This window comes from Ovis canadensis, chromosome 5, assembly GCF_042477335.2.
Source record: "Ovis canadensis isolate MfBH-ARS-UI-01 breed Bighorn chromosome 5, ARS-UI_OviCan_v2, whole genome shotgun sequence".
Lineage (NCBI taxonomy): Eukaryota > Metazoa > Chordata > Mammalia > Artiodactyla > Bovidae > Ovis > Ovis canadensis.
The window spans coordinates 26551177-26571862 of record NC_091249.1 but is presented as its reverse complement, the minus strand read 5'-3'; the positions used below and the strand labels follow the sequence as shown (position 1 = coordinate 26571862).

Below are 20686 nucleotides of genomic sequence, written 5' to 3'. Positions count from 1 at the left end.
TTCATTCTCAGGACACAAAATTTATTGTGTTGAAAATTTATTAATATATTAATAAATCAGAGGAGGAGAATCACATTCCTCCTCACAGATGTTCAGAGAAACTCTGACAAAATACAGTACACATCTATGATAAAATATTTAAGAACACAGAATACCTTCTCAATATGATAAAATATTGATCCTTGAATAACATGAGTTTGAATTGCAGGAATCCACCTACACATGGATTTTTTTTCAAAAATTACATATTGCAGTACCACACAATCTGCAACTGAATCCTTGGATGTGGAATCATGGATATGGAGGACCAAAAAAGTTATACACGGATTTTTTACTATGTGGAGTGTCAGTGTCACTAACCCCCAAGTTGTTCAAGGGTCAAATGTATACTTCATTCTAAAAGACATTTATCTTAATCAATGGAAAAACAGGGTATTACCCCTAGAACAATATAAAAATGCCCTCTATTATCATACTAGAGGTATTAGCCAATGCAACCACACAGGCAAAAAAAATTAGAGGCTTAAGAACTGACAAACAGGGACATCCTTGATGGTCCAATGGGTAAGCCTCCATGTTCCCAATGCAGAGGGCCTGGGTTTTGATCCTTGGCTGGGGAACTAGATCTCATATGCATGCTGTAACCAAGAGTCTGCATGCTGAAACTAAGAGTTCAAAACCACAACTAAGACAGCACAGCAAAAATAAATAAGTATTTTTTTAAAAGACTGATAAGCAAAGCTCACTCAATCTGTAGATGATACAGTAGTATGCCTGGAATATCACAGAAAATAAATAAAATAAACTCAAAAAAATGAAAGAATTCAGTGAAGCAGCAAATTATAAAATCAAGATACAGTATTAGTAGCTCTCACATACAAAAGCTGTGAAGACATAATGGTTGAGAAATTTTAATTAACAATGTAAGATTAAATACTTACGGAAAACCTAATGAGACTAGAATACTTGTAAAAGAAAATTTTTAAACATTCCTGACAAACACTAAAGTAGACTTGAACAAATGGGAAAACATCCCTTGTTCTTGGATAACACAACTTAACATTATAAACATATTAATTCCTCACCAAGTTAACTTACAAATTCAAGGCAATGCCAATAAAAATACCAACAAGCTAGCATTATGGAGATGGACAAGTTAACAGACAAGTACACATAACCTCCCCCAAACACACATACACAATACCTGGGAAAAGACTGAAAAAGAAAAACCATGAGGGGAAACTAGTCCATCCAGATATCGAGACTTATTATAAAGCTTATTTATAATTTAAACACTGTGACATGGTGTGTGAACAAATAGAACAGTAGAATAGAAATAAGCCTAAATTTAGACCCAATGCATATGGAATTCAGTATACAACAAAGGTGGAAAATTCCTGGGGTGAAGAATACTTTTAAAATAAATGATGTTGGGTTAATATGGAAAAAATAAAACTTAATCCTACTTCACACTCTAACACAAAAAATCAGTACCAAGATACAGATCTAAATGTATACACAAAAACAATAAAACTTATAGAAAAAAAAAATGTGGAATATCTTCTTGCCCTTAGGGCAGGTTAATGTTTCTTACACAAGAGGAGGATGCCCATAAAGATTAGATGACATTAAAATTAAGAACTTATTTCATCAAAAGATAACAATTAAAACACTGAAGAGACAAGTCAGAATGGGGAAAATTACTTTCAAAACATATCCAGCCATAAGGCCCACATCTGGAATATATCAGTACGAAAAAGGCAGGCAAATCTGGTATCATCTGATCCAATTCCATAAAAGAGCCTGTTGGAAAACTGTCTACAAACACTTTGGAAAGCTGGCATCATTTGTGAAATATGCATCACATATGACCCAGTGATATTAGTCCACGGTATAAACCCAACAGAAACTCACGCATTTATGCACTATCAGAAATATTAAAATATGCTCACAGCAGCATTACTTACAATAGCCTCAAACTGAGAAGTCAAACATCCACCAACACAAACTGCTTAATAAACTGGAATATTCAAACAATGGAACACAATAAAATGAACTACTATCTAGAGGAACTCAAAACAATATGGATCAGTTTCACAAAAATTTTGAGTCAATTAAGATAGACACTAAAGAACATATACTGTTCGGCTCCATTTGTATAGGGTCCAAAAATAAACATCCAAGCCATGTTGTCAGAGCCAGAACACGGGTCACTTGTGGGAGTAAGGCAAGGTTTGTTATTTGGTGAGAAGGAGTTATCAGGAATGCTAAAACATGTAAAACATTTTTCTTGCCTGCTTACATGGATGAGTTCACGTGACAATTTAGCGGTACATGAGTTAAGGCTTCCCTGGTGGCTCAATGGCAAAAAAACCTGTCTACCAATGTAGGAGACGTGGGTTTGATCACTGGTTTGGAAAGATGCCCCGGAGAAGAAAATGGCAACCCACTCCAGTATTCTTGCCTGGGAAATCGAAATCCCATGGGCAGAAGAGCCAGGCTGTTTACAGTCCCTTGGGTTGCAAAAAAGTTGGATATGACTTAGCAAGTAAACAACAAAGTATGAGTTAAACACTTTTCTGAAGTTCAGCAACACCTGTTTTAAATGATACCACACACAAACCATTACACATTTAGAAACACCTTTGGCATTAAGATAAACTGAACATACACAGACCTTACAACCTAACAATTTCACACTCCTGGAAGAACTCACCAACACTCCAAAAAGTGTGTTATACATTTTCTTACAACAGCATTGTTCATAATCGGGGAAAGTGGAAACAGTCCAGGAACTGTACATCAGCTGTTGTTAAACAAATTGTGGGAACCACTTATCCGAAGTGAAAATGAAACTACAGCCACTTTCAATGTGACTCTCGAAATACCCTTGCTAGTTGGCCAAAAAGTTCATTTGGCTTTTTCCTGAGATCTTACAGAAAGACCCAAGTGAATTTTTCGGCCAACCCAATACTAATACTGTTCCTTTTTTATTTTCAAACTCTAAACTTTTTATTTTGTATTGGGCTATAGGTGATTAACAACGTTGTGGTAATTTTACGTAAACAGTGAAGGGATTCAGCCATACATATACATGGATGCATTCTCCCCTAAACTCTCCTCCCATCCAAGATGCCACATAACATTGAGCAGAGTTCCATGTGCTATACAGTAAGTCCTTGTTAGTTATCCATTTTAAATACAGCAACTGGACACCGTTGTACTTAACTTGAACTCAGCAATGAACTTCTAACAGATTTCTATTTTTGTATCCTATCCCTCTATTCAGCCAACCAACCCAGAAGACAATATGATTCTTTAAAACAGAGACGGAATAGTTGTTACAGAACCCTCCACTGACCTTCCACAGAGAAAAAAAGTTGACCCACAAGATGCCTCTGTGAAAAGGATCCCAATCCAGCTCTGACCTTACCACCTTCTGTGACTCCTAAGCTTGCCAGATTCCAGCCACACTGGCCCTAGCAAGCAAAATTCTTTTTCATGACCTCTGAACTGCCTCAGGTGCTCTTGCCCACATTAGAATGTGGCACACACTTGTAGGGAATTTACATCTCTGCTCTATAATGTCCCCTTAAGCAATAGTTTCCCCTAGCCATAAAACAGATTCATTGAACCCCCACACCCCTGTCATCATCACTATGCTTAAATTTTGGGGCACTGAACTGACTGCCGATATACCACATATTTATTCATTTGTTTATCACGTGCCTTCATCCCATGTAGAATGTGATCACCATAAAGGCAAAAATCCTGATTCACCGCTATAGACTCAGGGCACAGAACAGGGCCTGACATAAGAATGAACTTAACAGATGGAGAAATATACCATGTTCATGGATTGGAAGAATCAATATAGTGAAAATAGTATACTACCCAAAGCAATTTACAAATTCAATGCAATCCCTATCAAGCTACCAGCCATATTTTTCACAGAACTAGAACCAACTAATTTCAAGATTTGTATGGAAATACAAAAAACCTCAAATAGCCAAAGCAATCTTGAGAAAGAAGAATGGAACTGGAGGAACCAACTTGCCTGACTTCAGGCTCTACTACAAAGCCACAGTCATCAAGACAGTATGGTACTGGCACAGAGACAGAAATATAGATCAATGGAACAAAACAGAAAGCCCAGAGATAAATCCACACACATATGGACACCTTATCTTTGACAAAGGAGGCAAGAATATACAATGGAGTAAAGACAATCTCTTTCACAAGTGGTGCTGGGAAAACTGGTCAACCACTTGTAAAAGAATGAAACTAGATCACTTTCTAACACCACACACAAAAATAAACTCAAAATGGATTAAAGATCTAAATGTAAGACCAGAAACTATAAAACTCCTAGAGGAGAACATAGGCAAAACACTCTCCAACATAAATCACAGCAGGATCCTCTATGACCCACCTCCCAGAATTCTGGAAATAAAAGCAAAAGTAAACAAATGGGATCTAATTAAAATTAAAAGCTTCTGCACAACAAAGGAAACTATAAGCAAGGTGAAAAGACAGCCTTCTGAATGGGAGAAAATAATAGCAAATGAAACAACTGACAAACAACTAATCTCAAAAATATACAAGCAACTTATGCAACTCAATTCCAGAAAAATAAATGACCCAATCAAAAAATGGGCCAAAGAACTAAATAGACATTTCTCCAAAGAAGACATACGGATGGCTAACAAACACATGAAAAGATGCTCAACATCACTCATTATTAGAGAAATGCAAATCAAAACCACAATGAGGTACCACTTCACACCAGTCAGAATGGCTGCGATCCAAAAATCTGCAAGCAATAAATGCTGGAGAGGGTGTGGAGAAAAGGGAACCCTCCTACACTGTTGGTGGGAATGCAAACTAGTACAACCACTATGGAAAACAGTGTGGAGATTCCTTAAAAAATTGCAAATAGAACTGCCATATGACCCAGCAATCCCACTGCTAGGCATACACACCAAGGAAACCAGAATTGAAAGAGACACATGTACCCCAATGTCCATCGCAGCACTGTTTATAATAGCCAGGACATGGAAACAACCTAGATGTCCATCAGCAGATGAACAGATAAGAAAGCTGTGGTACATACATATACACAATGGAGTATTACTCAGCCATTAGAAAGAATACATTTGAATCAGTTCTGATGAGATGGATGAAACTGGAGCCAATTATAGAGAGTAAAGTAAGCCAGAAAGAAAAACACCAATACAGTATACTAACACATATATATGGAATTTAGAAAGATGGCAATGATGACCCTGTATGCAAGACAGCAAAAAAGACACAGATGTGTATAGCGGACTTTTGGACTCAGAGGGAGAGGGAGAGGGTGGGATGATTTGGGAGAATGGCATTGAAACATGTATACTATCATATAAGAATCGAATCACCAGTCTATGTCCGATGCAGGATACAGCATGCTTGGGGCTGGTGCACGGGGACGACCCAGAGGGATGTTGTGGGGAGGGAGGTGGGAAGGGGGTTCATGTTTAGGATCGCATGTATACCCGTGGTGGACTCATGTCAACGTATGGCAAAACCAATACAGCATTGTAAAGTAAAATAAAGTAAAAATAAAAATTTAAGAAAGTAAAAAAAAAAAAACACAAAAAGAATGAACTTGAAACATGGCACAGGAACCTCCCTGGTGGTCCAGTGTATAAGACTTGTGTTCCCAAAGCAGGGGGCCCAGGTTCCATCCCTGGTCAGGGAACTAGAGTCCACATAATGCAACTAAAAAAGATCCTGTATGCTGTATCTAAGACCCGGCACAGCCAAATAAATAAATATTTAAAACAAATAAACAACAATAAAGGCATTACAACTTGTTAATGAGCTGACCTCAAACAAGTAACATTAAACTTCTTTGCCTCAGACTGCCCATATGCAAAAGGGTGTTATTGGCAGTACCTATTTCTTAGGGCTTTTGTGAAAACCAATACACTTACTTCAACACAAGTCAAGAAATAATGCTTAAGCACACCAGAGACATGAAATACAATTTTTAAAACAGGGGTACAAGGATTTTTGTTGTTTAGTCACTAAGTCATGTCTGACTCTTTTGCGACCCCATGGACTGTAGCCTGCCAGGCTCCTCTGTCCATAAGATTTCCCAGGCAAGAATAATGAAGTGGGTTGCCACTTCCTTCTTCAAGGGATCTTCCCAACCCAGGGATGGAACCCAGGTCTCCAGCACTGCAGGTGGATTCTTTACCACTGAGCCACCAGGGATGCCCTTAAGGATTTTTAAAAACCCAAATCCAACAATTATAAGCAGATTATACCAACATGTATAGCAACAGCTACCCCACTAATGACTTGATGCATGGGTTATGGACAACATCCAATCTGGTACAGTAGAACACTCCCACCACCAATAAAACAATTATTAAATAGATTAAACAATGAAATATCCAAAGCAGCTTAAACCAATAACCAGTTTTATTTTTTCTCATGTAATAGTAAGTCTGGAAATAACAAATCCAGGGCTAGTGCAGACACTCAAAGAGGCCACCAAGGAAGCCAAGATTATTGTGATTTTTCTGCAGTAAACTGCCCCAACCCTCTTGCTTAGCCTGTGGCTTGCATCTTCATGGTCATAAGATGGATCTTTAACACTAGGTACTGGATCCCTTCTCAAGGTGAGAAGTAAGGGGAAGAACAAGTTGGGGGCAGGGCAGGGGTAGGGGATGTAGAGAGGAATCCAGGTAAGACAGACTCTTAAGTGCTTTCTCACAGCCTGTATCTGCTTTTTTTGTCAGTGGCCAGGCTGTGGACATGGACTCCACTAGTTGCAGGAAAACCTGTAAGAGATTTTCTAAAATAGTATACCTTACTAATCAGAACTTGGATCTTTCTGATAAGAAAAAAAAGATACTAAAGATGCAACTACAAGTTTAGGTTACTTGTGGCTGTACAGGAGGCCAAAAACATTTCAAAGGACCAATTTGATGATGACATCCTGCTCTGATCACAACTTATTTGAATTAGATATTTGTAACAAACAGATACTAAAAATACCCACGTTACACAGCACATGACACTATTCTAAACAAACAAACAAAAAACCCCACTGTTTAAAGTAAGCTGTCCAAACGGAAATAAACACATATCACAAATCAAATTATAGTAGAATACTATGTACAAACCTTCTGTGATGAGGCATGAGGGTTATTTGCAAGAGCATAACATTAAAATTAAATACTGAAAAATTAATGAGCTGGGGTCCATTTTTGTGATAGAAAACTAACTGATAAGTGCAATTCCACATGTACTGAGAAATCCTAATGAGGAGAGAATTCTCATACACACACGTGAGAGGGCTGTGGATGAAACTCCACAGAGGGACTGTCTGCAGTGTGGGTTCTCATGTGATTCCTAAAACAATTACACTGAGTATAGTTTTGAAGCTGTAAATAGGAATTTCTCATAATGTGAGTGCCCACGTGTTTCATAAAAACATGAGTAATTGTTGGTTAAAATTTCTCAACCTTAGCAATACTGACATTCTGGGGCACATACTTTCTCCCTCTTGAGGAAAGCCCCTGTGCATTGTAGGATATTTAGCAGCATCCTTGGTGTCTTCCAAAACATGCCAGTGGCAACCTCCCTCCACTTTTAAAGACTGACTATGTCTCTAGACTTTGCCAAATGTCCCCCAGGGAGCAAAATTATCCCCACTGCTGTAGATAAAGTATTGGCATTCTTTTTTTCTGTAAAGGGCCAGAGAGTTGAGTATTTTAGGCTTTGTGGGCCAAAAGTGGTCTCCATCAATTTTTTTCTTCTTTAAAAATACAACCACTATTCTAAACTTGCCAGCTGCATTAAAATAGACAGCTGGCTATAGCCTGCCAACCTGTTACTGGCTTCCCTGTGGTCCTTATTTCATAGACTTTTCTCTTTAGTGTGATTTCTCTCATGAGGGATACAATCAGACCAGGAAAGGTTTGTCCAGTCATGGAATTTACAGAGATCCTCCAGGATGAGCTTGTTCTTGTGCCCAGAAGGTACAAGGTGGTACTAAAGTCATTCTGACACTAAATACCAGGTTAGGGGTTCCCTCTCAAAGTTCTCCTGTTTTTTGAGAGCTACACTTACACTGACGGCTTCCTCACACCTCAGATACACGTTTTCTCAACCACTGTGAGTTCTTACATAGTTCCAATGCGACATGGAAAAACCCAAGTCTTTCCACAGCTTTTATATAAACTGAATTTCTCCCAAGTTAACAATTTATGCCCAGTGAGATGAGTTCCTCAAAGCTTCCTGACTTCCCGACACCTGTCAGGTTCCCTGCCAATCTGAGTTCTCCTGTTTTTCTTTAAAAAAGATGTGTCACTGGAGTCTTTTCCACACCGATGACACAAAAAGCTTCTCACCCCGGTGAGTTTTCACATGGCTCCTGAGGGATGAATGGTCACTGAAGGCTTTCCCGCAGGCCAGGCACTCATAGGGCTTCTCCCCAGTGTGTATCCTTCTGTGCACATTGAGGTTCGAGCCGATGCTGAAGGCCTTCCCACAGTGGTCGCACTCATAGGGCTTCTCTCCTGTGTGACTTCTCATGTGTGTCTTGAGGGTTGACTGGTTTCTGAAGGCTTTCCCACACTGTCTGCATTCAACACGCTTCTTCACGAGATGAATGCTCATGTGCCTCCTCCGGGATAAATAGTCTCCAAAGACTTTCCCGCAAGCAGCACACTCATAGCGCCTCTCTTGGGTGTGGATCTTCCTGTGCGCAGTTAGGTTGGAGCTGGCACTGAAGGCTTTCCCGCAGAGGTCACACCTATATGGCTTCTCTCCAGTATGGGAATTCATGTGCGTCTTGAGGATGGACTGGTTCCTGAATGCCTTCCCGCACTGTCTGCACTCGACAGGCTTCTTTACAATGTGAATTCTCATGTGTTTCCTCCGGGACAGGAGGTCGCCGAAAGACTTCCCACACTCTTTACACTCGTAGGTTTTCTCTACTGTGTGGTTCTTCTTGTGCAAGTTAAAGTTTGACTTCCACCGGAAGGCTTTCCCACACTGCGTGCACTCGTAGGGCTTCTCCCCAGTGTGATTCCTAACGTGTTCTTTGAGATGGGAGGGGTGCTGGAAAGCCTTGCCACAATCATGACACTCATAGGGTCTCTCCCCAGTGTGTGTTCTCCTGTGGGCAATGAGGTGGCAGCTCCGGCCATAAGCCTTCCCACACTCGTCACACTTGTATGGCCGCTCCCCAGTGTGGACTCTCATGTGTATCTTCAGGGAGGAGAGGGTGCGGAAGGCATTCCCACATTGAGTGCAGTCGAAGGGTTTCTCTGTGAGATGAGTTCTTGCGTGACTCCTGAGGGCTGAGGGGTCATTGAAAGCCTTCCCACAGGCACTGCACTCGTAGGGCTTCTCCCCAGTATGTATTCTCCTGTGCCGTGTGAGGGAAGCACTTGTGGTGAAGGCTTTCTGGCACTGATGACATTCGTGCATCTTCCTCCCATTGTAAACGCTCATGTGTTGGGTTACATGGGACCTGTTCCTGAAAGTCACCCCACAGTCCCGGCGGTGATACGGTCTCTTGCCAGTGTGCCTTCCCAACTGCTGAGTGAGATGAGCGCCTATGCTAAAGACGTCAAACAGGTTAGTGTACTCCGCGGACTTCTCTCCAAGCTGACTGTTTTCCTGTTGATGGAGAGGGATCACTAAGGCATTAAGGAAATGACTAAGGCATATCCTATGTTTGTTACATTCCTAAGACTATCCCCACATAAACTGGTATAAGTAGAAGCATATTGCAATTACTAATGATGTCACAATCTGCAAAGCAAAAATATTGCTCCTGCCCTGTATGGACTCCATCAAAAAAGAAAATGAATGCCATGAATGTAACTTTCACAAAGCTTCTTGCATATACACTTTGTTAACTGTTTAAAACTAAATTAAGCCAACACTCAACATCTGAGATGTAGTTATAGAAATAATTACTCAATAGGACTTTAGGAAAAGTCTGGGGCCAAATTCAGGGTTTTCCCCAAACTGGTAATACTATCTCTATCACTGTTTGCTCTTGGGGGTGGCTGAGGGGTGTGGGGGACCTGCCTGGCTTTGAGAAGCTTTTCTAACTCAGGCTAACCCCTGTCCTCTCCCAATATGGAAGATTCACAATTATTCCAAGGAAATCTTACCACTGTCACACCATTAGATGTTTCCTTCCCAAAAATGTCTTCCACAAGAATTGACCATTTGGTTTTAGATGGCGTCGCCCAATCTGAAACAAATTGGGAAAATATCAACCTGCTGGCGAAGAAAAATGGTGGGATGACGGTGACAAAAATAGAGGTGGCTTTCTTTGCAGATACAAATCATAAAGAAGAGAAGGGAATGTGAGAGGGGAGTGGTAAAAAGGACTGAGAAATCTGGAAGTGTGAGACATTTGGCAATGAAGGGGGTAGAAATTTAAGTTGACTCACTAAGAATTAACTCTTCAAATACTAACATTGATAATGATATTAAGAGTATGACCAAGAATGTTGAATAGGAAAGAATGAGACAAAGAGCCCACATGGCCACTTCAAATTTAAAGATGAAGGGACACCAAAACCAAAAGACTTTTGAGAAGATGGAGGTGTAGTCAAAGAGAAAGCGCATTTTCAACCTGGGTGAGGTTTCCCAATGAAACTCCATTCATCCCCATCGCTGGCAAGAGCAGATTCTCAGCAGCACTTGTGTCTGCCTGGTGCTTACCGGGACAAGGGCCTCGGTGAAGTTCCCGATCCTCTGTCCTCAGCTCCTCTTCTTGCTCCAAGTGGGAGATGAGGCTGGGTTTGCCCACCTGGCACCCTACTCACAGGGAAAGACATATGTTGAGGGAAGATTGTGCAGAGGACCACCCCTTCCAATAGTCTGGGGTCAGTGTTTTGGTCTTCAGTGTTCTGAGGATGGACAAGTCTGACTTTAGGAGCAGCAAAATGGCGGTGCCACATTTCTAAGGAACACAGTGAAAGGCTTTCATAAAACAAAAACCCCCAAATATTCCCACACATTTTGCCCTTCAAAAGAATGAGGATTTCTTAACTCAGAAAACTATGCCCAAGCTCAGACACACATAACCTCCAAGGTCAATGCAGTGGACAGATCTCAATATCCAAAGGGAGATACCACTAGGGCAGGGACCAGGTCAACTTGTCCATAACTGTATTCTAAATCCCCACACAGTTCCTGAGCCACAGCAAGCACATGTAACAAGGACATTTGATTCATGAATGAACGAATGAAGAAATGACACCAGCCTTACCCACTGAGGCAAGGTTACTATAGTTCTCCAGCATCACATCTTTGTACAGTTTTCTCTGAGTAGAGTCCAACAAGGGCCACTCCTTCTCAGTGAAGTCCACAGCAACATCCTGGAAAGTCACTGATTCCTGAAACACCACACACATTTGGGGTCAGTGACAACCCAGCCTGTGTTAAAAGATGGCTGAGGATAAAGACTACGTGTGAGAGACTCTAAACACAGGATTTTCAATACAGGGCTCTGAGGTCTAAACATTTACTTTAGAAGACAGTTCTTAGATGTCTTCTCTTCCTTATGAGATAATTTCATCCTATCTCATTGCTTCAAATGCATCTGACGTGGGATCAAACCTCCTTTCACTTCCAGCCTGGCCTGAGAGCTTTGAGCTGTATGATGAAAAAACAACTTGTTACATGTCATTTTCCCTAACATCCCTGATACCAGCCTCACAACCTTCTCTGCTTCTTCCTCTTGCACTCTGATCAGGCATCCATCAGCCTAGATGAAGACCCTCCCCCACCTTCAGGGGTCTTAAAGAGCTTGGTATACCTGGGATGGTTCAACACTGGTTGATGTATAAGGTTCCAGGCCATTGCATGCAAACAGGTCAACATCCTGGGGACAGGAAGGGTCTTTTGAAGAAAGAGGAATTTCTGACTCATGGATACAGGCAGGCTCCTGGCTGGTCATAGCTAGAGAAGAGAGAACCCATGAGGATTAAAGCCCACCTGACACTCGCAAATCAGGAAATGATCCCATACTAATTATGTGTGTGTGCAGTGCACATGCCCCAATCACAATCACACACACACACATACACAAGTTGTGTAACAAGCCAGAGCAGCCCTGCTCCACTCAAGGATAGGAAAAAGGGTGGTGGGCCTACATAGCCATAAAGAAAATGACACACATCCTCAAAAAATAAAAAAGAAAGAAACTAATATATGTTCTCATTCTCAATTTGTGAGTGAAAAAATGAAAGCTCTAAGAGATGGAGCTATTACTTTGCTCAGATTTATTAAAATAATAAGTAAAGTAAGTAAGTAAAGTCGCTCAGTCGTGTCCGACTCTTTGCGACCCCATGGACTATAACCTACCAGACTCCTCCCTCCATGGGATTCTCCAAGCAAGAGTACTGGAGTGGGTTGCCATTTCCTTCTCCAATGGGTTATCAATTACCTGTAGCCTTCTTTGCTCACCAACTACAAACACTCCCTGCCTCACCCAAACTCACAAAGACCCTGAATCAGACACAGTTGCCAGGGGAGCTCTCAGGACTCTGCCCCACCCACTTCAGTTCACGCATGCCCCACCCACTTCAGTTCACGCATGCCCCACCCACTTCAGTTCATGCATTCCCCCACCATTTTTGACCTGGCAGCTTCCCTAGCTATGCATATCCTTGCCCTCAGTGAAGTGGCAGGAGCCATGGAAGCTTGATTTCTGAGGGCATTCAACACCCGAAGAACTTACCCCATGTGGGAGCCAGGCCAAGAGCTGCCATCTTATGAGAATGACAGTAAATCTGCCTGAAGAGCAGGGCCTGGGACCAGGAAGCCACTTTCTCTCTCATGGGTCTCCTGGAGTGGACATCTGTAGGAAACGAGAGAAAGACTACTAGGTGTAGCCAAAGGTTTTCTGTCTCTCCCACTCACATGACAATTCTGACTTTTGTTTTTCAGCATTTCCTCTTTTGAGAAGCAAGTTCTGTCTCATCCTGGGCCTTAACCTTGCTTAGGTAAAACCTCCAGGCAACATGGTGGAGGTCCTGGACCCACCTCAACTAAGACTCAGAGTCACTCTCTCAAGTAATGTGTCACCAATTGTTATTCAGTTGCTAAGCCATGTCCAACTCTTTGCAACTCCATGGACCATAGCCCACCAGGCTCCTTTGTCCATGAAATTTCCCAGGCAAGAATACTGGAGTGGTTCCCATTTCCTACTCCAGGGGACTGTCCCAACCCAGTGATCAAACCTGCATCTCCTGCTTGGCAAGCAGATTCTTTACCACTGAGCCACATGAAAAGTCCATGTTACCAATTCACTCACTAAACACTTAGGCTCCAGACTTATTCAAGGCTCATCCTGGCTTATGATGGTTCAAGTAACCAAGAGGAGGATCCATCTAGGACCATGTGTTCCGATCTCCAATGCCTTTGGCCCCATACTCTACGAACTGTGGGCTACAGCTCAGGGCTTGTCATCACTAGAATCAGGTTTGCCTCACTAACAATGATTCAAAAATTTGCTCTCTGGACAAAATCTCCTACACAATATGTACCCTGTTAGACAAGAAGTGCCAGGAAGACAAAGATTTTTCACGTCTTTGTTTTGTTCACTGCTGCAGTGTCTGAAGGGCTTCCCCAGGTGGCTCAGTGGGTAAAAGAACCCACCTGCCAATGAAGGAGACATAAGAGATGCAGGTTCGATCCCTGAGTCAGGAAGATCCCCTGGAGAAGGAAATGGCAACCCACTCTCCAGTATTGTGTCTGGAAAATGCAATGGACAGAGGAGCCTGGTGGGCTACAGTCTATGGGGTCACAAAGAGTTGGACATGACTAAGCAACTGAGTATGCAGTGTCTGGAACAGTACCTCAAATAATAAACAGGTTTAAAGTGAGTGTAACAGTGAATGGTGACAAATAAGCTGACCCACATTTCTCTTCATACTGAGATGACATCCTTGGGCCTTGGGGTCTTGGAAAGATCACAAGGGATGGAACTTGGAGAGGAGGGGGATCCTGTTCAGATCCTATGAGATATATGTATGTTGACACAGCCATGTGGCTTAGGCACGCCTTGGCCCTCACTGTTCACCATCTGCAATATGGGGCAAGGTACACAAGTGGTTCAAGCCTGGATGGAGAATGCACTCACATCAATTTCAAATCTGTGGGATATTTTCAAAGTCTCATGGTAATGTAAACTATAGACCAGAGCAAGGTTCTGGAGTATTTCTCATCTAAGCAATTATACCACTTGTTGAGCTAGAATTGGTGACCCTAGATACAGATCTCAGCATCACACAAGCACAGAGTTAATGCCACCATGTATTCTGCATGCTCACATGCATTTCTCCCTCACCCTAATCTCACCACTGCTCCTCAAATTACAAAAGACCTACCTTCATCGTTTTTCAGTCCAAAATACATTTTATCCTTTACAATTGTTCTATTATGATTTCTCCTTTTGTGGCCATAATTCCTCCAATATTTGATTTAAAATCCCCATATTCAATTTTGTAATACAACCCAGAGATATTCAGAATTTGCAGGTGGAACTACTATAGAGAGAATAATCTTTTTGTTACTTTTATTGAGTGGTATTTCTGCCCCTGCTAGAACTGTCTCTACCAGTCATTCCTGTAGGCCCAAAGAAACAATAGTTTTGAGAATACTGCAAGCCATTTTTTTTACTCCAGAAATGTGTTACACTCATAAATTAACATCTCTATACTTCACTATCTGTAAGCTTTCAACCAATCAAATGAAATGTCCCAGGGGATAAAAGGACAGATTAATACTTCTGTTTCCAACAGGCAACCTACATATACTGGTTAAATCTCCCATTCAAAACTATTTTAAGCACAATACAAAATAAACACAGGTATTTTTAAAAATCATTCACACGCTGGTAATAAATACACAGAAATTTTAAAATGCATAATTTCTAAAAGGACAATTACAATTGTTAAAAAAAAAAAGGCAAAATGTTGAAATAAAGAGTTTCATCAGGTTACACAGTTCCCCTCTCAAAACAAGCAAACAAACCCGTTTTTCAGAGTCTCACACAAAGTCTGGTCCTCAAGCCAGCTGCATAAACATCACCTAGAGAACTTTAATAATTCTGCTTCCCAGTTCATATCCAAGCCCAATTAAAGGAGAGTTTTGAAGTAGACTGATGAATCTATTTTATTAATAACAAGCACTATAGGTGGCTTTTACACAGGCTTAAATTTTAAAACCACTTCTAGAGAATAAACATGAGGGCACACAGATAAAGAGATGATAAGCATAAAGAGCCATGGGAGACAGAGGAAAATGGCTGAACTGATTCTAAACAGAATTCTAAAAGGAGAAGGAAGGAGTCCAGGCAATTATTGCAGAACACAGTAGCTGTGAACTTCTCATTTCAGAAGGCAAATATAAAGACACTGAAGATAAAAACGGATCACAGTTAGATACAATTAAACTGAACCAGAGAACAAAAATGGCAGAAGAATATCTGAATAGCAGCCTGGGAGGAAAATAATGCAGGTTACCTTTAAAGCAATGGGATGCAACTTCTAGTTGCATCTCAATCACCTGGAGAGCTTGTTAAAACTGGAAATGTATTTTTAAAAACTCACATTGCTAGGCCCTAGCCCCAGTTTTTGACTCCGAAGATATGGGGTGTGAAATGCAAGAATATGCGTTTATAACAAATTCCCAGGTGATGCTGATGCTGTTGGTCTGAAAAACACACTTTAAGAATCACTGCTTTAAAAAAGTAAAACATTAGGCTGACACCTGACTACTGGCCAGCAACAATGGGAGCCAGAAGATAGTGGAACATCTTCATGGCTCTGGAATATACTTTAAAAATCAAAATGTCCATTAAGATGGCAAAATAACATCATATTTGAACTTGCCACTCACAGAAAAGAGAAATTCTAAAACAAATACTTTAGGGAGAATGGAAAATTCAAGGAAGCAAAGACTGTTAAGAACTTACACCAAAGGGTCCACGAACCAAAGAACGAACACAACAAGGAAAATGTGTGGGTATAATGAAACTAAACATGACTATACACGATAATCTCTTTCAAGTTAAAAAAAAAAGACAAAATTAGAATGCAAGACCAGTGGCATGATCTGATGGTCCAGTGGCTAAAATTCTGCTCACAATGCAGGGGGACCAGGTTCAATCCCTGATCAGGGAACTTGACCCTGCATGCCACAAAATAAAGATGAAGATTCAAGATCTTGTTTGCCACAATTAAGACCAGGTACAACCAAATAATTAAATAAATATTTTTTAAAAATAATAAAATGGATGATCACAAAACCAGGAGAGTGATATAAATGAGGAGAGTGATAAGGAATCAAAAATCTAAATTTCATGAACAAACAAGGATAAGAATTCTCCAAGACAACTACTAAGATAATACATATAAATAAATTCTACATATATATATATATATATACACACATAGATAAATTCAAAACATGCAAAGAAAAATGTGGAGTGAACAAAATTCTCAAATCAAAAGCTAGAGGGCAGGAAAAAAAAAAAAAAAAAAAAAGCTATAAAAAAGCTGACCAAACGCTTCAACTACAGTAGAAAGATTCTCAAAATGGAGTAAAAACAATCCAGTTATATGGTGCTTGCAGGAACATCTTAAAAATAAGGATATAGCAAGAATGGAAAGGTAAATGGGCTTCCCTTGTGGCTCAGCTGGTAAAGAATCTGCATACAATGCAGGTAGACCTGGGTTCAATCCCTGGGTTGGGAAGATCCCCTAGAGAAGGGAAAGGCTACCCACTCCAGTATTCTGGCCTGGAAAATTCCATGGACTGTACGCCCCATGGAGTCACAAAGAGTCGGACATGACTGAATGACTTTTGCTTCACATACAAGGTAAATACTTTTTTAAAAATCTGGTTTAAATATTTTAATACCAGAATGAATTAAACCAAAAAGGCTAAGAGTAAAAACTGAGGAACTGCATAATGAAAAAAGGTATAACCCCTGAAAAAGCTATAACTGTTTTAGCTATATACTATATATGTTTTAGCCTCAAAAATACAGGGGGAGGGTGGTAGGTCTCTAAGGAGAATGGACAAAGCCACTACCAGAGCTCTCAATAATACGTTCAAGCAGACAACTCAATAACTATATGCAGACTGCACAAGATGAAATAGTATTTCCTAACTATAAAATCCAACCACACATGGGGTACAACGTGTGTCTCAGAAAATGGCATCAAGCTGACTACAGTGTTAAGTTAGCAAACAATAACCAAAAACCAGGAAAAGGTCACAGAAATTGAAACTAAAAGTTCTAAATAACTTTCATGTCAAAGAAGTCATAGTATTTGATAATACTTAGAAGTGAAATACAATAGAATATTCACTACAGTCCTTTGGGATGTGCAGGTATCCAATGTAAGAAACTGTAAAGAAACGTGCCAAGAAAGTAAAAGAAGAAAATTATGAAGAACACAAAGTTATGAAACAGAAAACATACATATTATAAAGTGGTTCAATCAAGCCAAAAGTTTTAAGAGAAAAAGAAAATTGACACAATTCTGACAGGACTTATTTAAAATAAAGGAAAGAACATATAAATACAAGAATGAAAAACTGGTAACATCACACATATATCAAGCACTAAAAACACAGTATGAGATGACTTCATGGCAAACAGATGGGGAAACAATGGAAACAGTGACAGACTTTATTTTTGGGGGGCTCCCAAATCACTGCAGATGGTGACTGCAGCCATGAAATTAAAAGACACTTGCTCCTTGGAAGAAGAGCTATGACCAACTTAGACTGCATATTAAAAAGCAGAGACAAAGGTCTGTCTAGTCAAAGCTATGGTTTTTCCAGTAGACATGTATGGATGTGAGAGTTGGACTATAAAGAAAGCTGAGTGCGGAAGAATTGATGCTTTTGAGCTGTGGTATTGGAGAAGACTCTTGAGAGTCCCTTGGACTGCAAGGAGATCCAACCAGTCCATCCTAAAGGAAATCAGTCCTGAATATTCATTGGAAGGACTGATGCTAAAGCTGAAACTCCAATACTTTGGCCACCTGATGCGAAGAACCACTCACTGGAAAAGACCTTAATGCTGCAAAAGACTGAAGGCAGGAGAAGGGAACGACAGAGAATGAGATGGTTGGATGGCATCACTGACATGATGGACATGAGTTTGAGTAGGCTCCGGGAGTTGGTGATGGACAGGGAAGCCTGGCATGCTGCAGTTCATGGGGTCACAAAGAGTCGGACACGACTGAGCGACTGAACTGAACTGAATTCAAGACCATATTTTAACAACTTTGATTATACAATTTAGCTTTAGATGGAATAAGTTCCTAAAAAAATTTTATTTACCATAATTAAATAGAGAACTTGGATGCCCTTTGACTCTTAGAGAACTGAAACAACAGCTTTAGAAAAAAAAAAAAAAATCTCCAGATCCCAGTGGTTTTTCCTGGTACAATTCCCTTGTAAAGAAAAAGTGAGTCTATTCTTAGGTAAAATATTCCAGAGTTTAGAAAAAAAGAGAACACTCCCACCCCATTTTATGAGGCTGGCATAAATGTGAAACAGAAAAGGAAAATTACAAGCCAATTTCACTCAAATGTAGATTGGTTTAATTCTGTAATTGGTTTAATACCATTACCAGGTAAATAAGATAATCATATTTTTCACTTATTCATTTAAAACACAAACAGAACTAGAACCTACAGATCAGGCATAGTTTGAGATGACTTAAGTACATCAACACATCAAAGTAGATGCTGGGGAAAAAAAAAATCACTCGGTGAGTGATTTTCATGACAAAAAAACTCTTAGATTAGGAAAAAGGAGCTTCCTTTACCTAACACTATTATTTTTTTTTTAAAGCCTTCAGCTAACACTCAAGTTAATTCCCCTTAAGGTCAGAAAGAAAACAGGACTGCCTCAAGTTGGCTTTTCGAACTCCATTCAATACTACTGGAAGTCCAGCAAAGAAAGTAAATAATAAAAATAAACATGTGATACGAAAGAAAAACATAAATATACATCAGTACTTTCCAAAGAATAAAACTAACAATGACAAAAACCATTATATCTTTCTTGCTGATATCATAAAACTTGACTGAAAAGCATTATAGCAGATGTAACCAGTTAACTGTAAAATTCAATGGCATAATAATGCCAATATTCTCAAAATTTATACACACGCACAGGTGTGTGCGTGAATAAAACACAATTTGCAAGTAAAACCACAGTATATGGAGCTTTGTAAACTGACTAAAATTTAAGTCACTATGTATCTAAAAAAGAATGGTAGGCGCATGTCTCTGAAAATACTTGGGTGCATATAATTCATCATGTAATTATCAAAATTAGGAAATACATTTTTAAGAAAACATACAAGCAGTAAAATCCAGGGAAAAAATCATGGAGGAGGTGGATGCAGTTCAGAAGAATACAGGTTTCTGAGTTTTCATAATCTTATTTTTCTTGTCCTAGTTTGAGGAATCACTTTATTCTTCTTTTAATTTTGTGTGTTTTCATACTTTGCGGGGGGGCATATATGTCTTATATTCTAATAAAAAAATTATTCGAAGGGAAACTAGAAAGCACCAAATAAGATGGCAAAAGTCAATGCAAAATATTAGTAATCATATTAAATATGAATGGACTAATTCTCAAGTTAAACAACAACGCTGAAGTGTATTTTTAGATCTAGTTATAGACTATTTACACGACAGTCAACTAAACTAAATAACGGAGAAGTTAAAGTGTAAAAAAGCATTCAAGACAAATGTTAACTGAAAGAAAACCAGTGTGCTGCTATTAATATTAGACAAAAATGACCACAAAGCAAAAGGTAGGTAGTTTATCCTTGGGTCTCCAATTCCTGACTCACATATCCACCTCAATAACGTCCTGAACTCATCTGGAATGGGCTTTTCTGTCCCCACCCAAAGATGTCAATTTTTTTGGACCACATTACTGGTGCCTCAGCCGGGTCCTAAACTTCATCACCAACACTTCATACCGCTTATCACAGGGTCTAAAACACACTCCTGCCTGGCTTCCCGGTCCCAGGTCCTGTCCCCTGTTAACTCTGCCGTCCTTCTGGGCTTCCCGGGTTCTCATGAAGGGCAAGAGTAAAGGGTTAAGCGAGGAAAGCGGGACTTACATCACCGACAGTAGAATCATGGGAAGCAAAGGTCACGGAAGCTGCAGCCGAAGGGATGACAAGTTCATACGGAAAGTCCGATAGACCGCGGGGACCAAGAGCTTGTAAGAAGCCACGGTGGACCACTCCTCTTCCCATGTGTATAGCAGCACTCTCCTCCCAAGAGTAATGGCTTCCGCTTCACTTCCGCCTTCTAAGTGTCGCGGGACTTCAAAACTGGACGCGAACAAGGAAGCACAGAGCGGAAAGGATTCTGGGAAATGTAGTTTGGGAATTAAAGCGGGCTTGAGGGAGTTGCCTAGGTGTAATCTACGAATCAGGCACATTTTCTCCAATTTATACTCCTTGGAAGAAAAGTTATGACCAACCTAGATAGCATATTCAAAAGCAGAGACATTACGTTGCCGACTAAGGTCCGTCTAGTCAAGGCTATGGTTTTTCCAGTGGTCATGTATGGATGTGAGAGTTGGACTGTGAAGGCTGAGAGCCGAA

At 40.2% G+C, this 20686-nt stretch overlaps 1 protein-coding gene across 1 annotated transcript; it reads right to left on the bottom strand.

Annotated features, from left to right (window-relative positions):
- On the bottom strand, positions 1-20406 carry ZNF317 (zinc finger protein 317). The gene is made up of 7 exons (XM_069590970.1): positions 20195-20406; positions 12767-12886; positions 11843-11985; positions 11294-11420; positions 10744-10839; positions 10185-10267; positions 1-9681 (listed from the first exon to the last, which is right to left on the bottom strand). The coding sequence occupies exons 2-7, from the start codon at positions 12864-12866 to the stop codon at positions 8362-8364; spliced, it is 1869 nt and encodes a 622-aa protein (XP_069447071.1). The 5' UTR covers positions 12867-12886; positions 20195-20406; the 3' UTR covers positions 1-8361.
- Between the last annotated feature and the right edge of the window lie 280 nt (positions 20407-20686).